The 23,933-nt window shown below is 33.6% G+C and overlaps 2 protein-coding genes across 3 annotated transcripts; both read right to left on the bottom strand.

Annotated features, from left to right (window-relative positions):
• Window positions 1–581: 581 nt before the first annotated feature.
• On the bottom strand, window positions 582–2,376 carry JOSL (JOSEPHIN-like protein). 2 transcript variants are annotated; one of them, XM_088809651.1, is made up of 4 exons: window positions 2,176–2,376; window positions 1,999–2,052; window positions 1,386–1,725; window positions 582–1,290 (listed from the first exon to the last, which is right to left on the bottom strand). In XM_088809651.1, exons 3-4 carry the CDS (start codon window positions 1,467–1,469, stop codon window positions 832–834), a joined length of 543 nt encoding a protein of 180 aa, XP_088665777.1. In that variant the 5' UTR covers window positions 1,470–1,725; window positions 1,999–2,052; window positions 2,176–2,376; the 3' UTR covers window positions 582–831. The 2 variants fall into 2 exon arrangements, with proteins under 2 accessions (XP_088665777.1, XP_088665778.1); XM_088809652.1 differs by having other exon boundaries at window positions 1,386–1,717; window positions 1,999–2,376.
• An 18,509-nt stretch (window positions 2,377–20,885) lies between these two features.
• On the bottom strand, window positions 20,886–22,705 carry RPL4 (ribosomal protein L4). Its single transcript, XM_018128522.2, has 2 exons — window positions 21,742–22,705; window positions 20,886–21,111 (listed from the first exon to the last, which is right to left on the bottom strand). The coding sequence occupies exons 1-2, from the start codon at window positions 22,574–22,576 to the stop codon at window positions 21,080–21,082; spliced, it is 867 nt and encodes a 288-aa protein (XP_017984011.2). The 5' UTR covers window positions 22,577–22,705; the 3' UTR covers window positions 20,886–21,079.
• Window positions 22,706–23,933: the final 1,228 nt, after the last annotated feature.

Consider the following 23,933-nt stretch of genomic DNA (forward strand, 5'->3'; position numbering starts at 1 on the left):
ATATAACCTACATGATTACTACATTCATAATGAATTTAAATGTCGTACAGCTTTCTTTCATTTCATTTTAATTTTGGTTGGCAAGCAAGCAAATCTAAGTACTCTTTTTCTATTTCAATTGGTATCATGGATTAAAGAAGTTCATTGGCAAACACCTGTCAGAATCGTAGCTCTTATACAGCTAGCAGAGAACCAAACAATCATGTATAAGCCACATTCAGATACAGTTAGCAAACTAAAAACGAAGCACAGTCAACTAGTCAAATTCCAGCTGATTTGAGCTTCTGTAATGCAATCTTCAACCGTTTACTTTGAGGCTACCAAAGTATACAGCAGTAGCTTTTTGCGATTTTCTCCAGTTATCTGTGCAACATGTTCCATGCTTTTAACCAGAATTTTATTCCCAAATTGTCACACAATTCACACAAGATTTTTGATAGAAATAAAGCAGAAAATGGTATTTCAGAGAGAAGAGTTGGAGTAGATAACCAGAACCAAGTTGTAGAGTGTGCCAACATTCATCCTCTGCTCCTGTATACAGCTTATCATTTAGCATCAGAACTTAAGATCATGGTCAAACATGCTTCAAAGACAAATATATAAATGCAAAACCCCCCTCCGATACAGTCTTACCATTTCCTCAAACCAAATGTTCCAAAACCAAACACTCCCTAGTCATCACCATCAGTTTCTCAACAAGAAAGATAAACAGATCAATAAAAGTCAATGAATTGAGTTCTTCAATGATCTGTATCTTAATCTTTCAAAAGTACAGAGAATATAGAGCTTTTCAATATACACAATCCTGTAATTGATATGAGAAAAGAAAACTCACTGTCTATCATTTTTTACAAGCAAAAGCTGTCCATCATGAGTAATGATATAATCCAAGAAATCCTTAACTTCTCCAGAATCCTTAAAACACTGAGGTGCATCAAGATCACTGTCCAAATTATACCAAACCCCATCAATATTTCTCAATGCAATCCAATGCCTACTTTTCCAGAGCCCAGCATACCGTCTAACCGGAACATTAATCACAATTCCCATCAAAATTTCATCATTAAGATCAATAGCTGATGCTCCATTTCGACGATCATGCCAAATCACAGTCTTCCCTTTCCCTTCAAGTGCAGCAATCAAAACATTTATGTCATAGTTTCCAGTAATTGAATTATGGTGAGGCTTGAAGACTAATGAAAAGGGTGTCCAAATTTCCTTGTTTGGGTCATCAAGAACGAGTTTTTCAGCAACGGAATTCAAGCTAGCTCGAGTAAATGCATCTTTTTGCTGAATTATAACAAAATATTACAAATTATTAACGAAACCTATATACAACAACATACTAGAAAAGAAAGAAAGCGAGAAAGAGAGAGAGAAGGTACCTGGAAGAGATTGTTAAGGGAATGTAAGAGGCAATATTGTAATCTCTGCCTTTCGTGATAGATTTGGTTCTGCTCGCTTGCCATGAATCAAAGGCTGTGGAAATTTGATTATTGCAAAGGGAACCAACAGCTGTTTTGCTCGTCAAATTCGAAGGTTCTTGATTTTGATCAGAGGCTCAACTTTGTCCGGTAGGCTGCTCGTTTTGCGGATCTTAAAACAGGTAGAATATTAAAAAAAAAAGAAAAAAAAACCAGCGTTCTTCGTTATCGAGAGTTTTCCATTTCCACCCCCCCTTCTGGCCGGATGTCTGGGTGACCAGGCTTGGGTGTTACTGTGAAACTGAAAACATAAGTCCCAAGTAAAAACCTTATGCGCTCGGCTAATTATTTTGAATTTGTTTAAATTTGCAAAGCAAAAAATTATTATAATGTTGATCTAATATATTATGTTAAAATATATTATTTAAGTCATTGTAACTTTAATCATGAAGGAAATGTTTGAAGTGCAAAAAATGAAAATATGTAATTGACACATAACATGAATTTATTTTTTTGTTATTTAGGAAAAATAGATTTGACCTCTTTTTTTCTTTGAAAATTGAAAGCTAACCACCTGAGCTTGGCCGGAAGTTGAGATAAATATCTCAAGTTTGAAGTTCCGACTGCACTGTTGCACGAACAAGCATTCCCCTTTTTAGTTTCAACTATGGAACAAAGTCATGGAAACTTGGAAGATATAGAGCAGATATAAAACAATATAGACAAATCCCTGCAGCTATGTTATGTCTACCTTGTAGCTATGCCTTTGCCCCATTTTCACTAAACAGATCCAGACAATAACCTTGACTCACTCACTGCTCACACGTAACCACACTCAAACTGATGTAGGAAGCTGTGCCATTTGATATATGCATTTGAGCCTTTTGTGCCTCTATTTCATAGGAGACTTAACCAGGTCTGTCAGAAGAAACCGCTTAATAGCAAACGACCTTTGCATATTTATCTATTATCAATTAATCTCAACTTAACTGTAAATAAAAACAATACATTCACGACCACAGCAATATCTACCTGTAAAGCTGCAGTTTTCTGTATCATAACATCCTAAACAAAAGAATAAGAAACAAATAAGATCAAAAGTCTTGTTTCCTGTCCACTACCCAAATCAAACCTGCACATATAGTCTTTTTTTTTTTTTTAAATTTTTAAATAGCAAAAAATCACAAGCTTTGCCTATTTTTTTACACAAAGAAACCATAAAAATACATTAAATCCACAAAATTTCCCCTCTTTTTACCCACCTGATGTTTACTCAAAAGAAGGTGGAAGTATTTTGGCCGTAAAAATTTGGAATCCAGGCAAAACTGAGAGATCTACTGCACCTTTTGGGAGGTTTGCAATTTTCTTAAGCAAAGAAAGCCTGTTCTCTCTAATTGTTTCGTCGTCCTTCACATAGAAGTCATATTAGTAAATCATAGAAGTCATATGAGTAAATCATTTTTGATTGGGATGGGGACGAAGAACCTGTGGAACTCAAATATAAAGAGAAAAATAATTTTCAAAATAAAAATAAAGAGAGAAAAATAATTGATTTGATACAATGTTAATTGATACCCTAGGCTGCTTACACTTGTTTAAGTTTATCAAGCAACTTGATTTAGCTTAAAAGTTGAGTTCAAACAAAGTTATTTTATTATAGGCTTACTTTGTTTTGTTTTGTTTTTTTTAAAGAAAATAAGCTTTGGTTAACAGTTTACCTTGAATTTGTCTATAAAACTTACAATTTTATATAATAAAGCAAAATAAAACTCCAAATCTTCATTTGAAATACCATTAAAGAATTTAAAAGTTGAAATCACAAATATACCTAAGACTAAGAGTTCAGAACAGAAAAGAATATTTGTCAATAATAAGAAAAGTCATTATCAGATCATTTAGTCCCATTGAACAAGCTTACAAACAAGTTCATGGAACCATGTTAAACAAGCTGATGAGTATATTAATTAATTTTATTAATGAGCCATAAATTATTAATGCTGCGAAGACAACATACCACCATCACAAACACTTGATTAAAAAAATCCTCAAGGGGTTGTATAGCTCTGACGACGATATTTCAATGAAATCATCAACTTCAATACCTGCATAACCAGAAAAGTTAGATTTCAGGGTTAGCTGGGAAGAGTGTTAATCAAACAAATTAGATCACAATGCCATTTTTCCTACAAAAGACAATAACTCAACAGCACCAGCAGACAGGTAATAAACTGAGAATACACCAGGGTGAATTTTGTTTTTAACAGACAAGAAAGTGTCCTGTAGAGCTCTCTCTTCGTTTGTTTTCAAATGCAGCATCATCCGCCTAATAAGATTAAATTAAAACACCATGAGAAGAGATTCCAGAATTTGTAAGTGATGCATCTCTATAATAAATCAAAGAATATGACAATTTTTCATATCTCAATGTCCAACAAGAAAATGACATTCTAAACTAACTAGAAATCTTACCAAGACTGAACAGCATATTCAGTTTTCAGTCAGAGATTTTAATACAGAATTGACTATCAAACAAAAGGGTAAGAGCTAAATGCTCAAATATCAAGTGTAAGCGACTGGGTACTTCTTTAGTACAAAAGGGAGTAATAGTACCTCCATATCAGCATCCACATCCTTTCCATGGTCAATTCTAGTTGGACAAGAATAGGCTTCCACAACCTTGGGAAAAGATTGCTTTCGGCAAGGTTTCCATTTGCTTTCATTTATTTTTATATGCTATCATATATCATTTGAGGATACTGGAAATTGATGAGAAATGGAAAGCAAAAACTCTTTAAAACAAAACATTCAGCAGCTCCCAAGCAAAGAAAGAAAGAAAGGAAAAATACAAATATGCATAAGACTCAAGCATAAAGCATTCATATTAGAAAATATCCATCACTGCAGACATTCATCATTCAAGATGTCTTGGATTCAGCAACAGGGTAGCCCATCTTCTATGTAGAAAGCAGACTTTTTAACAAAAACATATCCATCCATGTCATACACAAAGATATAAAGTGAGAATAGCCTGCAGCAAAGATGTCAAGGATATTATTGCCTAAACAATCACAGGCCCTTTTGCGTCCACTAACAAATGTCTTCATAATCGAGGCAATCCCTTTTTGGTGTTGACATGAACATTTCTTTGGTGTTCTTCAGTCAGTTAATTCTTCAAGATATACTTTCTATTATGGCCCAGGGCATGTTGTCAGTCATGAGTTGAGGACCAACAATAAGGAAATTGCATTTCTAACAAAACTATTATGAATAGATATAGCCATTGTATAGAGACACAAGAAATGAATACCTAAGACGAATAGCAACTGAGTGCACTTAATTTACATGTTGTTAGTTTTTGTCTTCCCTTTTGGTTGTAAATGGTTTGTACAGATGACTGATGATGAGGCCTTAAGGTTGCTAGGAGATGTCAATGAAAGAGTGTGTATCTTGATCTCTTATGCAACCATAAGGTGTCTGGGTCACGAATTATGACCTTGTTTTTGAACCTACCAGAATATGGTTGGCCTCTGTTTTCCATTGTTATTTTGAAATGGAAATTAGAGTTGCCTTGGCTTTTCAAAAAAAAAAAAAAAACACCTGCAGCCAGAAACACACCCTATCTGCATAAATTCGCCGATGGCACTGATAATATTCATAACTTCCACACAGCAAGGAATACAACACAATCCAAGGGTGAAACAAATAGCCTGACTCAATATCATCCCTACTCTTTTGTTCCCTAAATTTTGAAGCATTCCACACACAAAAAAAATGAAGAAATCTTTAATGGAAAACGATTCATAATCTCCACACAAAGTTTTTTTTTTTTGTTTTTTATTTCTCTTAACACCACAAGTGATTCTCATCTTAAGGTAAGCAATCAAATCCATCATGAGTTTCAAATTCTTCACCTTGACAAAAATGCTTTTGAAAATTTTTTATGTGCCAATGAAACAACTCTTTTTGTTCATAATTAAAAATAAAAAAATTTTAATAGACACCATTGTATTTTAATGTACAATCGGAATGTCAAATAAACACAACAAGCTACATGTTCACATAAGCACCATTGTGCCTTTATTATACTATAGGAATGTCATCACAAATAGATTAAATATCTATTTGCACCATTATACCTTCGACTAAATGTTTATACCATTATACCTTTATTATACTTAGCAACAAGACTAAATGTTTCTTGATAATCAAATCCCTCAACTTGACTATAACCTTTGGCTACCAAACGAGCTTTGAACCTTTCTATAGTGCCATCTGCCTTCATTTTGGTTTTCTAAACCCACTTATAGCTAATAGCATAAGAATCAACAGGTTGTGGAACTATGCTCCATATGCCATTATCCTCTACAGTTGCCAGTTTAGCAGCCTTAGCATTTCTCCAATGAGCATGTTTAACAACTTGATGATAAGTATTAGGTTCAGGAATATGTGACAAAGAAGTAGTAAAGTCTTGTGGGCAGGGGACAATTGAGTAGTAGACAAAAATTGAGTAATTGGATGTGAAGTAACAGAGTTTGAAGAAGTGGGAATGTGAACATCATCTACTTCAAGGTATTTAGCTGGTTTTCTAATTCTGTCACTTCTCCTATGTGGAATAGAATCAGTAGGAATATTAATATTATTAACAAGGCTTGAATCAAAAAAGTCAACTATAGGGTCAACATGACTATTAAAAACAGATTGCTCTTCAGAATTTAAAGGAAAATTAATGAAATGTGAAGATTCTGAAGTATTTGAAGATGTGGAAGACTAAATAGAAGGTGTAGAAAAAAAATTAGGAGTACAAGATGGAATAGAATGAGGTACAACATCCAAAAAATCAGAATCTGTATCATGCACATGAGGTGTTTGATAAAATGTATGATCATGTGAATTCTTAACAAAGGATTAAAATGGAAATACATGTTCATGAAAGATCACATTCCTAGATATTAGAACCTTGTTGGCAAGTAGATCATACACCTTGTAAGCTTTGACACCATTTGGATACCCTAAAAATATACATTTACTAGCCCTCAGATCAAATTTCTTTCTATGTTGACTAAGAGTGGAAACAAAACAGAGGCTGCCAAAAGCTCTAAGGTGATCATAAGAAGGTGATTGCTTATACAAAAGTTCATATGGAGTTAAATTGTTAAGAATTTTGCTTGGCATTCTATTAATAATACGAACAACAGTGAGAATAACATATCCCTAAAATTGAAGAGGATCATGAGACTAATGCAATGAAGATCTAGCAACCATTAATTATGTTGATGTTTTCTCTCAACTCTACCATTTTGTTGTGGAGTTTCAACACAAGTTACAAGATGAACAGTACCTATCCTGGCATAAAATTCAGTAAGAGCAAACTCTTTGCCATTGTCAATTCTTAAGATTTTAGTACAAGCTTTAAATTGAGTTTTAACAAAATTATTGAAATTGGAAATAATAGTTGAAACATCCGACTTCCATTTCATCAAAAATATCCAAGTGAACCTTGTAAAATCATCTAAAAGAGTAAGAAAATATCTTTGATTAGAAAAAGTAGGAATCTCATAAAAACTCCATATGTCAGCATGTACAATCTCAAAAGGACTGACAGTAGCTTGTGCATGAACAGGAAATGGAACTCTTCTTTGCTTAGCCATAAGATAGACTTCACAAAGTAAACCTATTGATCTTTGAACTTTTGAACAATTTTCATGAATTACATTTATTCTTTCTAGAGGTGCATGACCTAATCAACAATGCCACAAATCAAAGTTTGGATGTGTAACTATACTATTGAAAACAGAAGACAATTTGACTGACTTAATAACCTTATTAAAACTATACTTGGACAGATCTTGTTCATCTTCATTTACTTGCATGAAGTATAAGCCTACAGTGACTTTAGCTACCCTAGTCACCTTGCATGAATTTAGATCCTGAACAACACATATTTCATTAGTACACCAGACACAATTTTTTTTGAACTAATGAGCTTACTTACAGAAATGAGATTAAACTTGAAACTAGGAACATATAAGACACCATTAAATATGAAAGATGAAGTAAATTTGACAGTCCCAATATGAGCAACTAAAGCTCTTGCCTTATTTGGAAGTTGTACAAAACAATTAGACACTGATTTAACAGAAACAAAATTATTCAAGGAATAAGAAATATAATTTGTTGCCCTTGTATCTACTATCCAAGAATTATGCTTGATCATGACAGTATTCATATCTCTATATTTAGATGGAAGATTATTAGAATTACTGAAACAGACAAGGCCAAAAATAATACCTACAAATGCAAAATTGACCAAAGAGTGTTTGCTTTGTTAAGTGATTGTAGAATTTTCCTTTCCATCATCAATATTAATACCATTCTCATTTAAGAGATTCATCAGCTCGCTGACTTATTGCTTAATGAGTGACATCTGAAACATGGTGCTGTTTTCAGCAACCTCATAATCTTATGCATGCTATTTTCCATCAAAAACATATTGTTTTCCTTCAACAATGGAAACATTATTCACTGACTTATCTCTGTTATATGCATTTCCCTATGTTGAACTTAAAATTCTTAAGAAAGCCTATCAATCTATAGCACTTGTCTTTGGAATGTCCTTTCTTATTACAGTGAGAACAAATGATATCTTTCTTGAACTTTTTTTTGTCGTCTGATGCTATTGCCATGGTAGAAAATTTAACACTGGTTGACTTTGTATCAACAAATTTCTTTGTGCTTTTTCCTATAACACCATGTTATATACCTTATCCAAAGTAGGTATAGGATCCAACAAGATTATCTGTGATCTTATAGTAGAGTAAGAATCATTCAAACCGTTTAAGAACCTAAAGACCATATCCTTTTGATATTGGTTTGAATACTTCTTAAAGCAATTAGGATTGCATTTGCCACATTTACATTGTGGTAATGGCCTGTAATTCCTCATTTCTTCCCAAATTCCTTTTAATTCAATGAAATAAGTATCCACAGATCTAGTTCTTTGAGATACATTTTTCAAGGTGAATTGTAAATTGCATATTCTTGTGTCATCAGGCTATGAGAAATTTTACCTCAAAGTATTCTAAATTTCAGCAACTAAATCCATGTAGAACACAATTGAAGCTATGGGAGGAGTTATTGATTCTAATAACCAAGCCACTATTAAATTGTTATATCTTGTCCATGAATCAAAACGTGGATCTGTTACAGCTGGTTTAACAATGGTTCCATTTAGAAACTCTAGCTTATTCTTAATTGAGATTGCTAAAAGGAAGGATCTACTCCAAGGAATATAATTGTTTATAATAAGCTTAGGAGAAATAACAATTGATCCTGGATGATTAGAATGATATAAAAAGTAAGGTGATCGTGGATCTTGAGCTGGAGAAATAATAAATTTACTAATTGTACTTTCTTCCATGAATATTCTAGAGATTACAAGAATAGCAACAGAAATTCAACAACAATTTTCACCAAGAATGATGCTAAGTAATTGGAAATTAGAAACAAGTAAAGACCTTCGAATTCAGAAGAGTCTTGAAATCCTTAACCTAAAAGTGCTCTGATACCATGTTAAAATCAGCAGAGGAATAGAATAGAGGAATGAGAGGAAAAATCGAGAAGCCACTGTGAAGGAAATGATTTTTCTCATCCCTGAACTTGTCATTATAAGAATATTTATACAAGTAACTAATCAACTGATGCTAACCAACTAACTAACTAATCAACTACTTTAACTAATTACAACAGTAAAAGTAACTATTAATAGCAAAACATTAAAACTAAAGTTTACATTCTATACAACAATAAAATTACACGTGTTCTTCATTTTTCTTGACTGTAACAAGTCTTCTGCTCTTTTAATGTTCAAACATAGCCAATCTAAAATCAGCCTTAAATATCATCTTCACCTTCAGCTTTCAACAGGATGCGTGTGGCTTGAGAAAGGAGATGACTAAGGGGAAGGCGAGGATACCCATGGTTGGCTCTATGTCTTGAGGCTTGAGTTCAGTAGCCGCAAACGCATATGATGTGGGTATTTAATAAGTTTGGCCAAGTACGGTCAGATAGTGTCAGTTTTATTTGAGTTGGTGGCTTTTTTAAAAATAAAAATAAAAAAAATATTAGTTTTGGACCTAACATTTTAAAATAAAATCTTTGTTATATTATCTCTAGACATCTTTGAGTGTGACCTAATTAAATTCGATATCCAACATACTAAATACAATATTAATAATCTAGTTGCTTGAGTATACGTCTCAATTTATACTTATATAAAATTAGCATTATGTAATAAAAAATCAAATTCGATTTTATAAGATTCTAAAAGATTCAAGTGTGGGGATTAAACTATAACATATTCTTAATCAATCTAACGACTTAATTTTGACCACCATGATATGCTTATCAAGGGATTAGTCGGCCATGAAACCATACAAATCATCTTGCTTATATATAATATTCTTTTCAAAAATAAAACTGGTAATGATATTAATCCCTTTGTCATTGTCACCAATCATCACATCCGTATTATTCTTTGTTAATTGAGCTGAATTTGGACTCTGCAAAAATCAACAAAGTTTCCCCGTCTGTACTTGACATGCAATGCTCAACGCTCAAAGGCAAACGAAACAGAGAAAGTGAGTTTCCCATCAAAAGTCAAACTGAGTTGAGTCTGTTAGCATAAATGCACAACTTGGTTTTCTTTAATTAACAAAACTCAAACTATATATTATATTAAATAAGAAAGCTTTCAATTTCTTAGTCCTAGAAATAAATGATACATGTTTGGTCGGCAGATGTGACTTATGTGCACGCTTTTGATTTGACCAAGGCTTTATTTTATGAGAGGGACACACTAGCTGTTTTATTGAGTTTCTAGAATTAATATTGGAATAGAAACTGATATTATTAAATACAAAATTGTCTGCCATGCAATGCGCTATAAATCACCTTTCATCATTCTCTAAATCTCTCACTGGAGAAGCAGAAAACACTTGTGGGTGCTTTTGGGGTAGGGGGACCAAAAATAGTTCCCAAAAAATGCATCCCAGGTAATCAAAGCTTCTTCTTTGTCTTCATTTTTCTTTCTTATTTATTTGTTTTAAAACCAGTTCAATCAAGTTCAAGTTTTAGCAATCATTAATCTTCAAATCTTGTAAAGTTTATTTCTTTTTACTCATTTGTCATTGGTTAATTTTTGATTAGATAATTGTATAGTACTTAAATAGTACTATTTGTTTCTTTTTCTTTATTTTTCTTATTGAAATACACTTCCTAATATTATTTTTTTCCATTTTACAAATTTATTTGTCATATTAAAGAGTATCGTACATGGATACATTAAGCTTAAAGTTTTTATTAAAAAAAATAATTATTTGACCTTAATAATGACTAGATATGGTTGGTTTTATCAAGTGATGTAATCTGAAGCAGCTCCTTTGTTTTCTTCAGCGCAGGTGACATGGCAGCAATGCATGCAATTTTAGGCTTCTTAATATTAGCCTTCGTTCCCTTTCTGTTGCTCAAGTACCGTGAACCCGATGCTTCTCCATTCAATGACGGCAACAGCATCATCATACTGGTCTTCTGCATTGCTACATTGACATATGTTGCAGCCATGGTGACGGAACTTAGACTCCGAATTCGTGGTGTCGAATGCCCCAACGTTATAAGCAATGTCAGTTACTTATCTGCTTCTCTTGCCTCGATTTCACTCGTGATGATCCTTTTCCCGTACCTGGGTTGGTTCTTGTTTGTGATATGGATCGGTTTCTTTGTGATAGAGCTCTTCCAGCTGCTAGCTTCGGGTGCATCTTACCTTTGGAACAAGCAAGAAAAGAATGAGGATCAGTCGTCTGCGGCTGCAAGTACTCCTGACTCTCCTCCGGTTTAGAATCAATTTGCTCACCAACGATTGACATTAAATTCGTCCTACGTTCTTGTAAAAAAATTATTTTACTAATGAAACAATATTCATTATTTAAAAATCATTTTGCTAGCGAAAGAAGCAGAAGCAATACGCACGTAGTAATGATCGCTACTTCCTAAGAGTCGAGACTGCAATAGTTGCACCCGAACCTGGAAAAAGCCTTGCCCGTTACAAAGGCGACGTATCACCCTAACACTGCAATAAGTTGGCTACCCAGGAACGCTATCATACCTGATAACGAACAAATATATCTAGAGCCGGAAATAACTTCAGTCAATATGCCGGTTTTGCCTGCGAAAACTCAATCAAGATACATGACAGCGAAACAACACCATTACAGTGCACCAGTTATCAACACAGGACAGTAGGCAGGAACAGCGCTGGAAAACATTAAAACCCAAGTCGCAAATAATTTCAGTTTTATCAATCCTTTTTTGCAAGACAATCGCACAACGGCTAGCTTCCCTTGCTCAAGCCTTTGCATAGATGAGTTTCACGCACTGGTTAATCTATATCACGTACGGTGGCGGGTATGAAAGTCACGCTAGCTCGCGCGCTTTTGAGATCCTATAACAATTGCTAGGTTGCTCTGGCGCCAATGAGTTTATTAATTCTCTCTTACCGATCTATAATCTATAACATATTTAAAAGGAAGCCTCTAGTTGACCACGTGGAGGGTAGAGAGAGTGAAAGAGAAAAGATATTGAAGCAAAGAGAGAGAAAGAAAGGGGTGTAAAGAGGTCAGAGTTTACTGTTGAAGCAAAGAGAGGGAGTGCAAAGAGGCCAGTGTGTTGCACACATTCATACTCTAATCTATAACATAAGCCCTCATTTACCCACGTGTCGATCTAGGCAATGCTCACGTTTTCAATCTCTAAACCTGTTAGTAAATCTAACTTTACAAAAGAAGCAGTCAATCCACATTTTTTCATCAATATCTAAACCTATTAGTAAATCCAACTTTACAAAAGAACCAATCAACTCACGTTTTCCCATTAGTCAAATTCATATCTCTTTTCTCCATAGCCAGAGAAGCTACGTATTCTAGGAAGGAGTTTTGAACTCGTCAAACTTGAAGGGAGCGTTTTGAAATCTCTGTCATGGGTTCTCAAACAAAACCCAAATTGCCCACATTAGTAAGTCATTTGACCTTGTTGGTATTTCTTTGTCCATTCCCATCCCCTGTTCTTTTACTCCTTGAGTCGGCTTAGATTTGCTTGATCATTTTCATCTTTTCAGCTTTCCTCATTGTCAGCTTCCCCTCAAGTCTACGCGATACTTCAGGCTTGCTCTCGGTCGACTTGGAAAACAACAGGGAATCATGAATTTGTAATATTTTATCGTAGATTTCGGTAAGAGAGTTTTGGTTTTTGGGATTCAATGTTGTGTTTGCTTTTTGAGATTTCATTTTGGCCTTTGGATTTTCTACGCCTTGTCGACATGTGCGGTTTGAGGTGGGTGCCATGTCTAGTGTTCTTACCATATCTCTATTTTTTTTTGTTCTATCTTGGTTTTTATTCTTCACTTTAGTGTTTAGCACTTCTTAGTATATAACAAGTTTTTAGTTTAAGGTCCTTTCTCATGTCTGCCTTTATTTTTTTTGTCTATACATAACTTTGCTTTGAGTGCTAACATGTCTAACTCAATTTTCTCTTCAGTCAAGTAAATAGTTTTTTATTTAACCCCAACGCAACGCGGGGTTCAATCCTAGTCTATAATATACTTAAAAGGAAGCCCTAATAGGGCTTTCAGAGTTAACCACGTGAAGGGTATAGAGAGTGAAAGGGAAAAGATGTTGAAGCAAGGAGAGAGAAAGAGAGGGGTGCAAAGGGGTCAGAGTTAACCGCGTGAAGGGCAAATAGAGAGAAAGAGAAAAAGATGTTGAAGCAAATTAGCAAAGAAAGGGGGTGCAAAGAGGTCCGTGTGTTGCACATGGGTAATATTCTAGTATATTTAAAAAGAAACCCCAATTTAACTAGGTGTCGATTTCAAAGGTTGAAAAGTATTTCCAAAAAGAGTTTAAAATTGCTATGTGGACCGCATGTGTGTGTCTTATATTTGGCTCGTATGCACCGCACAGGTCATACTCCACTACTCTTAAAATTAAGCTCCTCTTTGGGGAAGCAGAGAAATAGTTACAAGAAAATAGGTCCCAATTAAATATATCTTCTTTGTTATGAATGTTTTTGTGAATATCCATTTATTCTATCAATATCTAGATTTGATATAAATTAGATTGGATTAAGATTTAATCTATCTAATCTCTAAGTGTTATCTTCATCTTGTAAATTTTATCAAGATAAGGGGGTTATTTGCCTATAAATAAGTCCCCTCAGTTCATTTGTAAACACATTTCAATAAGATCTCTTTTCTCCCCTCTAAATAATTTCTTTATTTTTTTGTTCTTTTAGTTATCTTTATTTGTTCTTTTAAGTTATTTTTATAATACGTAATCAGTACGATTCTCTCTCACACTTAAGCTTCACAAAATCAAAGTTCAATTTTTCTTCAGGTGATTTTTGTCTATTATCACTTCAGTGTTTTGCCCAAATTTTACAAATTTATAATAAGTCAATTTTCAATTTTATATTAACTGTTTTTCATTAGTCAATTTATTGTTTTGCTTGCCAATTACGATATATTGTGTAATACTAACATTTACGTTTTTCTTTTAAGCTATCATAATGTCAAATCTTACAAAGCTTGAATTTGTGGTTCTTGATATTACCGGCAAGAACTATCTATCTTGGATTCTAGATGCTGAAATCCATTTAGATGCTATGGGTCTTGAAGACACAATCAAAGAAGAAAATAAAGTATCCAATCAGGATAAGGCAAAAGCAACGATTTTCCTTCGCCACCATCTTCATGAAGGATTAAAAATTGAGTATTTCACAATAAAAGATCCAATCGATCTTTGGAAAAGTCTAAAGGAGAGATATGACCATCAGAAAACAGTAATTCTGTCGAAAACTCATTATGATTGGATGCATCTGCGATTGCAAGATTTTAAAATTGTAAGTGACTATAACTCAACATTATACAGAATTAGTTCTAATCTAAAATTGTGTGGAGAAAAGGTGATTGGTGCTGATTTGTTAAAAAAAACATTTTTTACTTTTCACCCCTCAAACGTGCTCCTGCAGCAATAATATCATGAAAAAGGTTTTAAGAAATACTCTGAACTGATTTCATGTCTCCTTGTGGTTGAGGAAAATAACGAGCTATTGATGAAAAATCATGAATCTCGACTTACTGGTTCTGCTCCATTCCCTTAAGTGAATGCGACATCATTTAGAAATTCTGGCTGTGGTCGTGGTCGTGATCATGGATATGAAAAAAATCGTCATAATTATCGTAGTCATGGTGGTTACACAAATTATTATTCTGATAATAAGAATACCCACCAGAAGTGGATGAATAGTGAAAAGATACATGAAAAAGATAAAGGTGGACAAAGTAAAAGGAATACAGAAAATGTTTGTTATCGATGTGGCATCAAAGACCATTGGTCACGTACTTGTCGTACACCAAAGTATCTTGTTAAACTTTATCAAGCATCACTAAGAGATAAAGGAAAAAATATCGAAACAAATTTTGTAGAAGATGATAGCCAAGTTGATATAACACACTTGGATGTTGTTGATTTTTTTGCCCACCCTGAAGGATGAATTGATCATTTGATTGGTGATGGAAATCTCAAAAATGAAATTTCTTAAATTATTTGTTGATGTGTTTTAGTACAACTCTATTAGAAACTTGCTATGTTTAGTATAATTCTATTAAGAAGTTAATGTGTTTTAATATGTTTATTAGGAAGATTTTTTTTGTGTTTTAATAACAAAGTTTATATTTAATGTTATCTTATATGAGTTTCTTACTATATATATTTTATTTTCTTGGAGAAAATATGGATATTCATCTGGTTAGATCCAAAATCAATGATGAAGATATTTGTCTAATAGATAGTGCTACAACGCACACTATATTTAAAGATAAGAAATATTTTTCTCACTTGACAATAAAAGAAGCTAATATCAATACAATATCTGGTAGTACAAGATTAATTGAAGGCTCTAGAAGAGCCAATATTTCACTACCTGGAGAACAAAGTTCATAATAAAAAATGCATTATTTTCTACAAGGTCTTAAAGAAACTTATTGAGTTTTAAAGATAATCGTTTGAATGGATATCATATTGAGACAACAAATGAAAGAGGTACTAAATATCTTTATGTTACATCTATTATATTGGGTAAAAAATGTGTATTGAAAAAATTACCCGCTTTGTCCTCTGGAATATACTACACAAAAATTAAAATGATTAAAACTTATGTAAACCAGAAGTTTATTGATAATTTTAATGTTAGGCATGACCGGTTAGGCCATCCAGGATCAATAATGATGCGAAAAATTATTGAAAATTCATGTGGTCATCCATTGAAAAACCAGAAGATTTTTCAATTTAATGAATTCTCATGTGTTGCATGCTCTCAAGGTAAATTAATTATAAAACCATCACTAGCAAAAGTTGGGATTGAATCTCCTATGTTTTTGGAACGTATTCAAGGTGATATATGTGGACCCATACATCCATCATGTGGACCATTTAGATATTTTATAGTTTTAATTGATGCATCAACAAGATGGTCACATGTGTGCTTATTATCAACTCACAATTTGGCATTTGCAAGATTACTTGCACAAATAATTCGTCTGCGACCACATTTTTCTGATTATGCAATCAAGACAATTCGCCTTGACAATGCTGGTGAATTTACATCTCAAGCTTTTAATGAATATTGCATGTCTATTGGAATAAATGTTGAACAATCTATTAGTCATGTTCATACACAAAATGGTCTACAGAATCATTTATCAAACGCCTTAAACTGATTGCAAGGCCATTACTTATGAAATCCAAACTTCCAATTTTTGCTTAGGGATATGCCATTTTGCATGCAGCAGCACTTGTACGCATCAGGCCAACAAGTTATCATAAATTCTCTCCTATACAATTGGTTTATGATCAGGAACCAAATATTTTTCATCTAAGAATTTTTAGATGTGTGGTATATGTTCCAATTGCTCCACCACATCGCACAAAGATGGATCCTCAAAGGAAGTTAGGAATATATGTTGGATATGAATCTCCATCTATAATTAAATAACTAGAACCCTCAACAGGAGATTTATTCATTGCAAGGTTTGCTGATTGTCATTTTGATAAAACAATTTTTCCAACATCAAGAGGAGAAAATAAGCAGCTAGAAAAGGAAATATCTTGGAATACATTATCATTATCTAGTTTTGATCCTTACACAAATTAATGTGAACAAGAAGTTCAAAAGATAATTCATTTGTAAAATATAGCAAATCAGTTGCCAGACGTATTTACTGACCTACAAAGAGTAACTAAATCTCATATACCAACTACAAATGCTCCAATCGGAATTTATATAGGACAATCTGTTGTTGCTAATGAGTCTAAGATACGCCAGAAGCGTGGAAGACCAATCGGTTCCAAAGATAAAATTCCTTGAAAAAGAAAAGAAGTAAATATTCAAGATGGTCAATAAGAGGAAACAAAAACTCCAAAAGAGACCCCTGACATAATTTTAGAAGAAATTCAGATACCTGAAATTAGTGAAATGAAGAGATCTCAATAAATTATGTCATGATGGGAAAAAGATGGAAACGAAATGAAATAAACGTCGACGATATTTTTGTATATAATGTGGCTCTCAATATTATGAAACAAAATGAGGATCTTGAACCTACATCTGTTGAATAATGTAGATATAGAAATGATTGGCCAATGTGGAAAGAAACAATTAAAATGGAATTAAATTCATGTGCAAAACGTGAAGTTTTTGGACCTGTAGTCCGTACGCCAAATGGGGGAAAACCAGTGGGATATAAATGGGTATTTGTCCGAAAACAAAATGAGAAAGATGAGATTGTGAGATATAAAGCACGGCTTGTCGCACAAGGTTTTACCCAAAAGCTTGGTATTGATTATGAAGAGACATATTTTCCTGTGGTGGATGCAATTACATTTTGATATTTAATTAGTCTGACAATACATGAAAAGCTTGAAATGCGTTTAATGGATGTAGTTATAGCCTATTTATACGGCTCACTTGAAAATGATATCTATATGAAAATCCCTAAAGGATTTAAGTTGCCTAAAGCACAAAATTTGAAATCTCGGGAGATTTATTCGATCAAATTAAATAAATCTTTATACGGATTAAAACAATCTGGACGCATGTGGTATAATCGCCTTAGTGAATATTCATCGAAAGAAGGCTATAAAAATGATCCAATATGCTCATGTGTTTTTATAAAAAAATTCAGATATGAATTTGTGATAATTGCTGTTTATGTTGATGATCTAAACATTATTGGGACTCCTGAAGAGTTATCAAAAGTCGTGGATTATTTAAAGAAAGAATTTGATATGAAAGACCTTGGAAAAATAAAGTTTTGTTTAGGTCTTCAGATTGAACACTTGACAAATAAAATTTTTGTCCATCAATATAATTATATAGTGAAAGTGCTAAAACGATTTTATATGGAAAAAGCACATCCATTGAGTTCACCAATGGTTGTAAGATCATTAGATGCGAAAAAAGACCCTTTCCGACCTCGGGAAGATAATGAAGAACTTCTTGGTCCTGAAGTACCATATCTTAGTGCAATTAGAGTATTAATGTATCTTGCTAGCAATACACGACATGATATTTCATTTACTGTGAATTTATTAGCTAGATATAATTCTTCTCCAACTCGAAGGCATTGGAATGGAATTAAACATATGCTTCGATATCTTCGAAGAACAATGGATATGGGCTTATATTATTAAAATCAGACTTAATTGGTTATGCAGATGTAGGATATTTATCAGATCCACATAAAGCTCGATCCCAGACAGGCTACTTATTCACATATAGAGGTACGACTATTTCTTGGCGTTCTGTAAAACAAACTATAATTGCTACTTCTTCTAACCATGCAGAAATTTTAACAATTCATGAGGCAAGTCGTGAATGTGTCTGGTTAAGATCTGTAACTCAACATATTCAAGAAATGTGTGGTTTGTCAACCAATGTGTGGTTTGTCAACCAAGAAAGAAATTCCAACAATATTATACGAGGATAATACTGCTTGCATAGCACAGTTAAAGGAAAGCTACATTAAAGGCGATCGAACAAAACATATTTCATCAAAATTCTTCTTCACTCATGACCTTCAAGAAAATGGTGATATTAGTGTTCAACAAATTCGTTCAAGTGACAATCTAGCAGATTTATTTACTAAAGCCCTTCCTACTGCAACATTCGAAAAGTTGGTACAAAAGATTGGGATACGCCGTTTTAAAGATCTTAAATAATGTAGTTATCAAGGAGAGTAAAATACGTACTGTACTATTTTCCTTCATCAAGGTTTTTCCCACTGGGTTTTTCTTGATAAAGTTTTTAATGAGGCAGTATTTCATAAGCGTATTCTTAAAAAGAATTATGTACACTTTTTCCTTCACTCGGATTTTTTCCTATGAGGTTTTTTTTTCTTTGTAAGATTTTAACGAGACATATTCTTAACACAATGGATATTCAAGGAAGAGTGTTATGAATATTTTTGTGAATATCCATTTATTCTATCTATATCTAAATTTGATGTAAATAAGATTGGATTGAAATTTAATCCATCTAATCTCTAAGTGTTATTTTCATCTTGTAAATTCTATCAAAATAAGAAGGTTATTTGCCTATAAATAGGCACTCTCAATTCATTTGTAAACACATTTTAATAAGATCTCTTTTCTTCCCTATAAATACTTTCTTTTCTTGTTCTTTCAATTATCTTTATTTGCTCTTTTAAGTTTTTTTTATAACATTCTTTTCTTTTTATCTACTTATTGATCTTCAAACATTAGTGTCTTTAAATCTTTCAACTATATTTCTTTTTACCCATTAGTTAAATTTGTTAGTTTTATAACTTTATCAAATTATTTATCCATAAATTTTAGCCATATGATGGTTGGTTTTATCAAGTCATTTAGCTCTTTGTTTTCTCTTCTGACTTCAGCGTACGCACATGACTTGGCAGCATTGCATGCAGTTTTAAGCTTCCCAATATTGGCCTTCAGTCCCCTCCTGTTGCTCAAGTACCACAAAAGAGGGCGCTTCTCCTATGCTCTCTTTCATTGCTACATTAATATATGTTATAGCCACGGTGACTGACTTCAAACGCCGAATTCGCGACAGCAAATGCCCTAAAATTATCAGCAATATCAGTCACTTATCTGCTCCTCTTGCCAGAATTTCACTTGTAATGATCCTTTTCCCGTACCTGAGGTGGTTCTTATTTGTGATATGGATTGGTTTCTTTGTTAAGCTAGTGCTCGACTCTCACCAAGAAGAGTTCTTCCAGCTGTTGGCCGTCCCAGCTTTGGGTGCATCTTACCTTTGGAGAAAATTATTGTGTCGCCAGGCCGAGATCAAAGAGCCATGATCAGTCATCTGCAAGCACTTCTGACTCTCCTGCTTGAGAAGCAATTGCTAACAGTTTTGCATATAAATTCCTTCCGTTGTCTTTTGTGTACCAAAATGCTGTCAGACTTGTGAAGCTAATAAACTGACCAGTGAGGTATCAGTCATGATGAATATTGTTGATGGTTAGTCGCTATATAATTGCATATTTCAATCCAGACCTCACTACTTAGATCCCATAAGCCTCAGTTATTTTGCCACTCCAACTTCTGTAGCCAGAAACCTAGAAATATGACTAACTAGCAGGTCAGCCTACTCAATAGGGAAGGACTAAAACAACAGGGCCCAAGTCTGTTGGTTAATTGCAAGTCTTCGATTGAACATACATAAGCAGCCTTCTTCCATATACACACATACATATCTTCTAAATTTCCATTCCACATCTACTTCAAGATCTTCTTTATCTTTCTTTACCCTATGCTTCATTAAGTTCAAAGACTTGAATAAAATATAAGATAAAACCCCTTAGCACAAACTAGGAGACATTCTGAAAAATGATTCCTATAAACAGATAATTTTTCAGGATTCTCTTACCTACAGTTGATCCTTCTGTTTGTTGTACTATGTACTTACTACCTGCAATTCCAGTCTCTAAAACTTGTAGACAACCACAGTGATATCTCAAATTAATCCAATCCGAAGACTGGTGCACCAGATGACTAAAAGTAGATACCTGAAGTTCAATAGTCACCTCCAAACAGTCACTAGGTGTTTGAAGACAATTTTACTTATGCTTGTTCATCATGCTAGAACTGATTCTTTAGGTAACAGCTATCTGAATTTTCTAAATCCAAACTAACGCATTATCCTGGTTGTAGTTCATTTGCATTGCTTGCCTCCCAACACGCTATCCATTATTCCCATTTGAATTCAAGGTTTAACCTTGCCTGTCCATTGCAGGCAACCAATTAATTTTATTAAAAGTAATGAATAACAAAAAGCAATACGCAAAAAAAGGGAGAACAAGACAGGAAGCAATGGTTGGAAGAATGTTACAACATTGATGAACTAAATAGATACAAATTTGTAAAGATGTGCCAAGATACAGAAATAATACACTAAAAAAATTTACCAAAACTAGCCTGCAAGAATTGTTGATTTAGGCACAGCAGAAAAATGCTTCAGGCTATGCGAAATGCGATGGCTTATAGGTTAAGTGATGGAAAAGGAGGTCATCGTTCTGCATCAGCATTCTCATTTGCCTCTGCAAATGTTAAAAAGTAATAAAAAAAATCAATACGATTAAATTCTTGTTTCCTTTTAGCATGACTTAGGCAAAGGGGAAAACAGACAGAAACAGGCAATTCGCAGGATCTACAAAAGAAATTTATAGTTAGGGGCACCCTGTCATCTCTATACCAGATCACAAATGCAGACAGACCAATCACTAACCACGTATCTGAAGTTAAAATACTTCACACAGACCATATTTCACTTAGCGATCATTTATTACAAGTTATTCATATGAAGAACAATGAAATATCAGCTCTTTCCTAAGAAGAATAAACCTCTTACTACTCACTTTGCAACCTTCCATATGTTCAATGTACACTACACATTCTCCATATTTACATTGTATAATGTTCCATCAAAAATAATTTTGAAACAGCCCCAATTTGGTATTTCCAATAAAACATTCACATGAAACATATCTATATTTCAATTTTCTAAATCTCCAACAAGTACAATCAGGTCACCTTCCAAAATTAAACATGTCATGTTCACATTCAAAAACAATTCCCCTACACACAAAATTTGTAATGCAACAAAACAATACATTAAAGCACCATTATTAATAATAATTCTCTAACAATAAATAACTAAAAAACTTTACCTTCACCTCCTCCTCCTTCTTCTTCTTCTTCTTCATCATCATCTTCAGTGTCCCCTTCATAATCTTCCCCATACCTTCCATTCAAATAATCCACTGCATCCGGAGTCAACACCAGATTATCGCAATTCAAGATATCAAACAAATTAAGCGTCCTCGGCGTCAACATTCTCAAAGTTCCGATATTCCGACTCGACAAATTCACATTCTCCGGCACTTCCATCATCAAAAACATCGATTTCTGCTTCGGGTCCAATCCCCACCTCTTCAACGCCTCCATAAAATCTTTCGTCTTCGGTTTCTCGAATTTATCCCCGAATTCCTCCACAACTATCGTGTTCTGGGCAGCACTGGATAATGCCGTCGAAATCGCCAATCTCTTTTCCTTTTTGTTGATTTTAATTGACCAGTCTCTCGGTTTGGGCCCGAAGATAACACCTCCGCCGGGCCGCAGAGGGCTGCGCATAGACCCACGACGGGCCCGCCCGGTTTTCTTCTGGGGGTAGGGTTTTTTCCCACCACCTCGGACTTCGCTGCGGGTGAGAGTGGAGGCGGTGCCACGTCGCTTGTTTTGTTGGTCCGTGATGATTGCCCGGTGAACTACGGCTCGAGCGGTTTCGGGTGGGGCCGACTTGAGGTCGAGATAGGTTTCGCCGATTTTTTCGCCGGTGAAGGATAGAATGGAGAGTGTGGAAAGTTGGGAAGCAATGCAGAGGTTGGGATTTGAGGAGGTTTTGAAGGAGAGAGAAAGACAGGGGAGCTTGGTGGAGGGAGAAGAGAGGAAAAGGGACGATGAGAAGAAGGAAAGCGAAGTGGGCGTTGGAGTTGAAGTAGCCATTTTTGTTCTTCGGATTCTGGGTGATGCAACGAAAGAAGAGCAAAATAAGGAACGCAAAGAGTGAAAAGTGTGTTGCGTTATCCACTCATACAACTTTCCTATCCTTGGTTAAGCTTGTCTCCTTGGACAAATGGAGTTGTAAGGAAAGGGGTAATTATTAACAAGTGTAACGGGGTTAAAATAAGGAAACTTTGGTGTAATGATCTCTGAAAATCATATTCAGACGTATTGACGCAGATTTTTTTTTTAAAACTTTAGTGTAATGGACTTAATTTGGTTTTCTCGTTTGTCCTTTAGACGAACAAAGGTTTAATCTCCACCGAAAGCCTAAACCTAGTAAATAATTTTAGGATATGTAGATAGTTATGGGCTCTCCCATATATTATTAACTTAAGGTAATTAGTGAGATAAATTATATATAATACATATTAATTTGATATAATATTTTAAATTTATTTTAAAATTTTAAATAAATTTTTATTTTTTATTATGTTTAATCAACCTTTTTTTTAAAGACAATCAACTTATGAATTTGATGAAATTTTTTTATATATTTTTATATATTAAAAAAATTTATATTTTGCAAGGCATTCTAAGTTTAAATTTTTGTATCAAAATAAATAAAATTAAAATCTTGACATATTTACATTAATATAATTTATTCTGAAAATTAACAGATACTCATATAATATGGAAACAGAACATGTATACGTATGGTTCTAATATCATTTATGTATCCTAACTTATATATTAATAACCCAAGAATTTAGTGAGAAATATCTTATATTTCCATTTCAAAGATATATTACGAAAAAATCCTGTATATTTCACAGAAACATCTGATACCTAAATCCTCAAAATAAAAGTCCATACTCAAGTCTAAACACATCCACATATCCTTTTTGAGGTTTTGAATATGTGCATATTAAGAAACTAATATGTACCAATTGTGACATTTTCTTTAAATTTTGAAATTTATATACGATAAATGTAACTCGATTCTTATATATATATATATATATATCAAGCCTCAAGCCTTAACCAATTTACATATCTCGTTGAAAGGTTGAACAAACGAACATATATGAGAAGGTGTAAATGAGAAAGGATTTTAATTTAGGTGCTTACAGACGAAGACCAAGAGAGGGAGAAAAACGTGGAAGAAGATGCTGATTGATTTGGATATGCTTACAGATGAAGACAAGAGAGGGGGAGAGAAGCGTGGAAGATAGTTGAAAATATTTTATATTTTGACAAAATAGTTTTTAAAAGAAATTATGATTTAATTACAATATTTTTTTTAAAAAAAAAGGAACTCACTTTATTGAGTAATCATACGTAAGGAAATTAATTACAA

The sequence above is a fragment of the Theobroma cacao genome, chromosome 9 (genome assembly GCF_053813885.1).
Source record: "Theobroma cacao isolate CCN51 chromosome 9, ASM5381388v1, whole genome shotgun sequence".
In the NCBI taxonomy this organism is placed as follows: Eukaryota; Viridiplantae; Streptophyta; class Magnoliopsida; order Malvales; family Malvaceae; genus Theobroma; species Theobroma cacao.

What these genes read in the sequence shown, in the direction of transcription:
- JOSL (XM_088809651.1), bottom strand. Translation starts at nt 1,469, where the DNA reads ATGGCAAGCGAGCAGAACCAAATCTATCACGAAAGGCAGAGATTACAA. An exon ending in CCCTTAACAATCTCTTCCAG is followed by an intron (nt 1,291 to 1,385) that starts GTACCTTCTCTC and finishes GTTATAATTCAG; the next exon opens with CAAAAAGATGCATTTACTCG.
- RPL4 (XM_018128522.2), bottom strand. Translation starts at nt 22,576, where the DNA reads ATGGCTACTTCAACTCCAACGCCCACTTCGCTTTCCTTCTTCTCATCG. An exon ending in AGAAGGAGGAGGAGGTGAAG is followed by an intron (nt 21,112 to 21,741) that starts GTAAAGTTTTTT and finishes TAACATTTGCAG; the next exon opens with AGGCAAATGAGAATGCTGAT.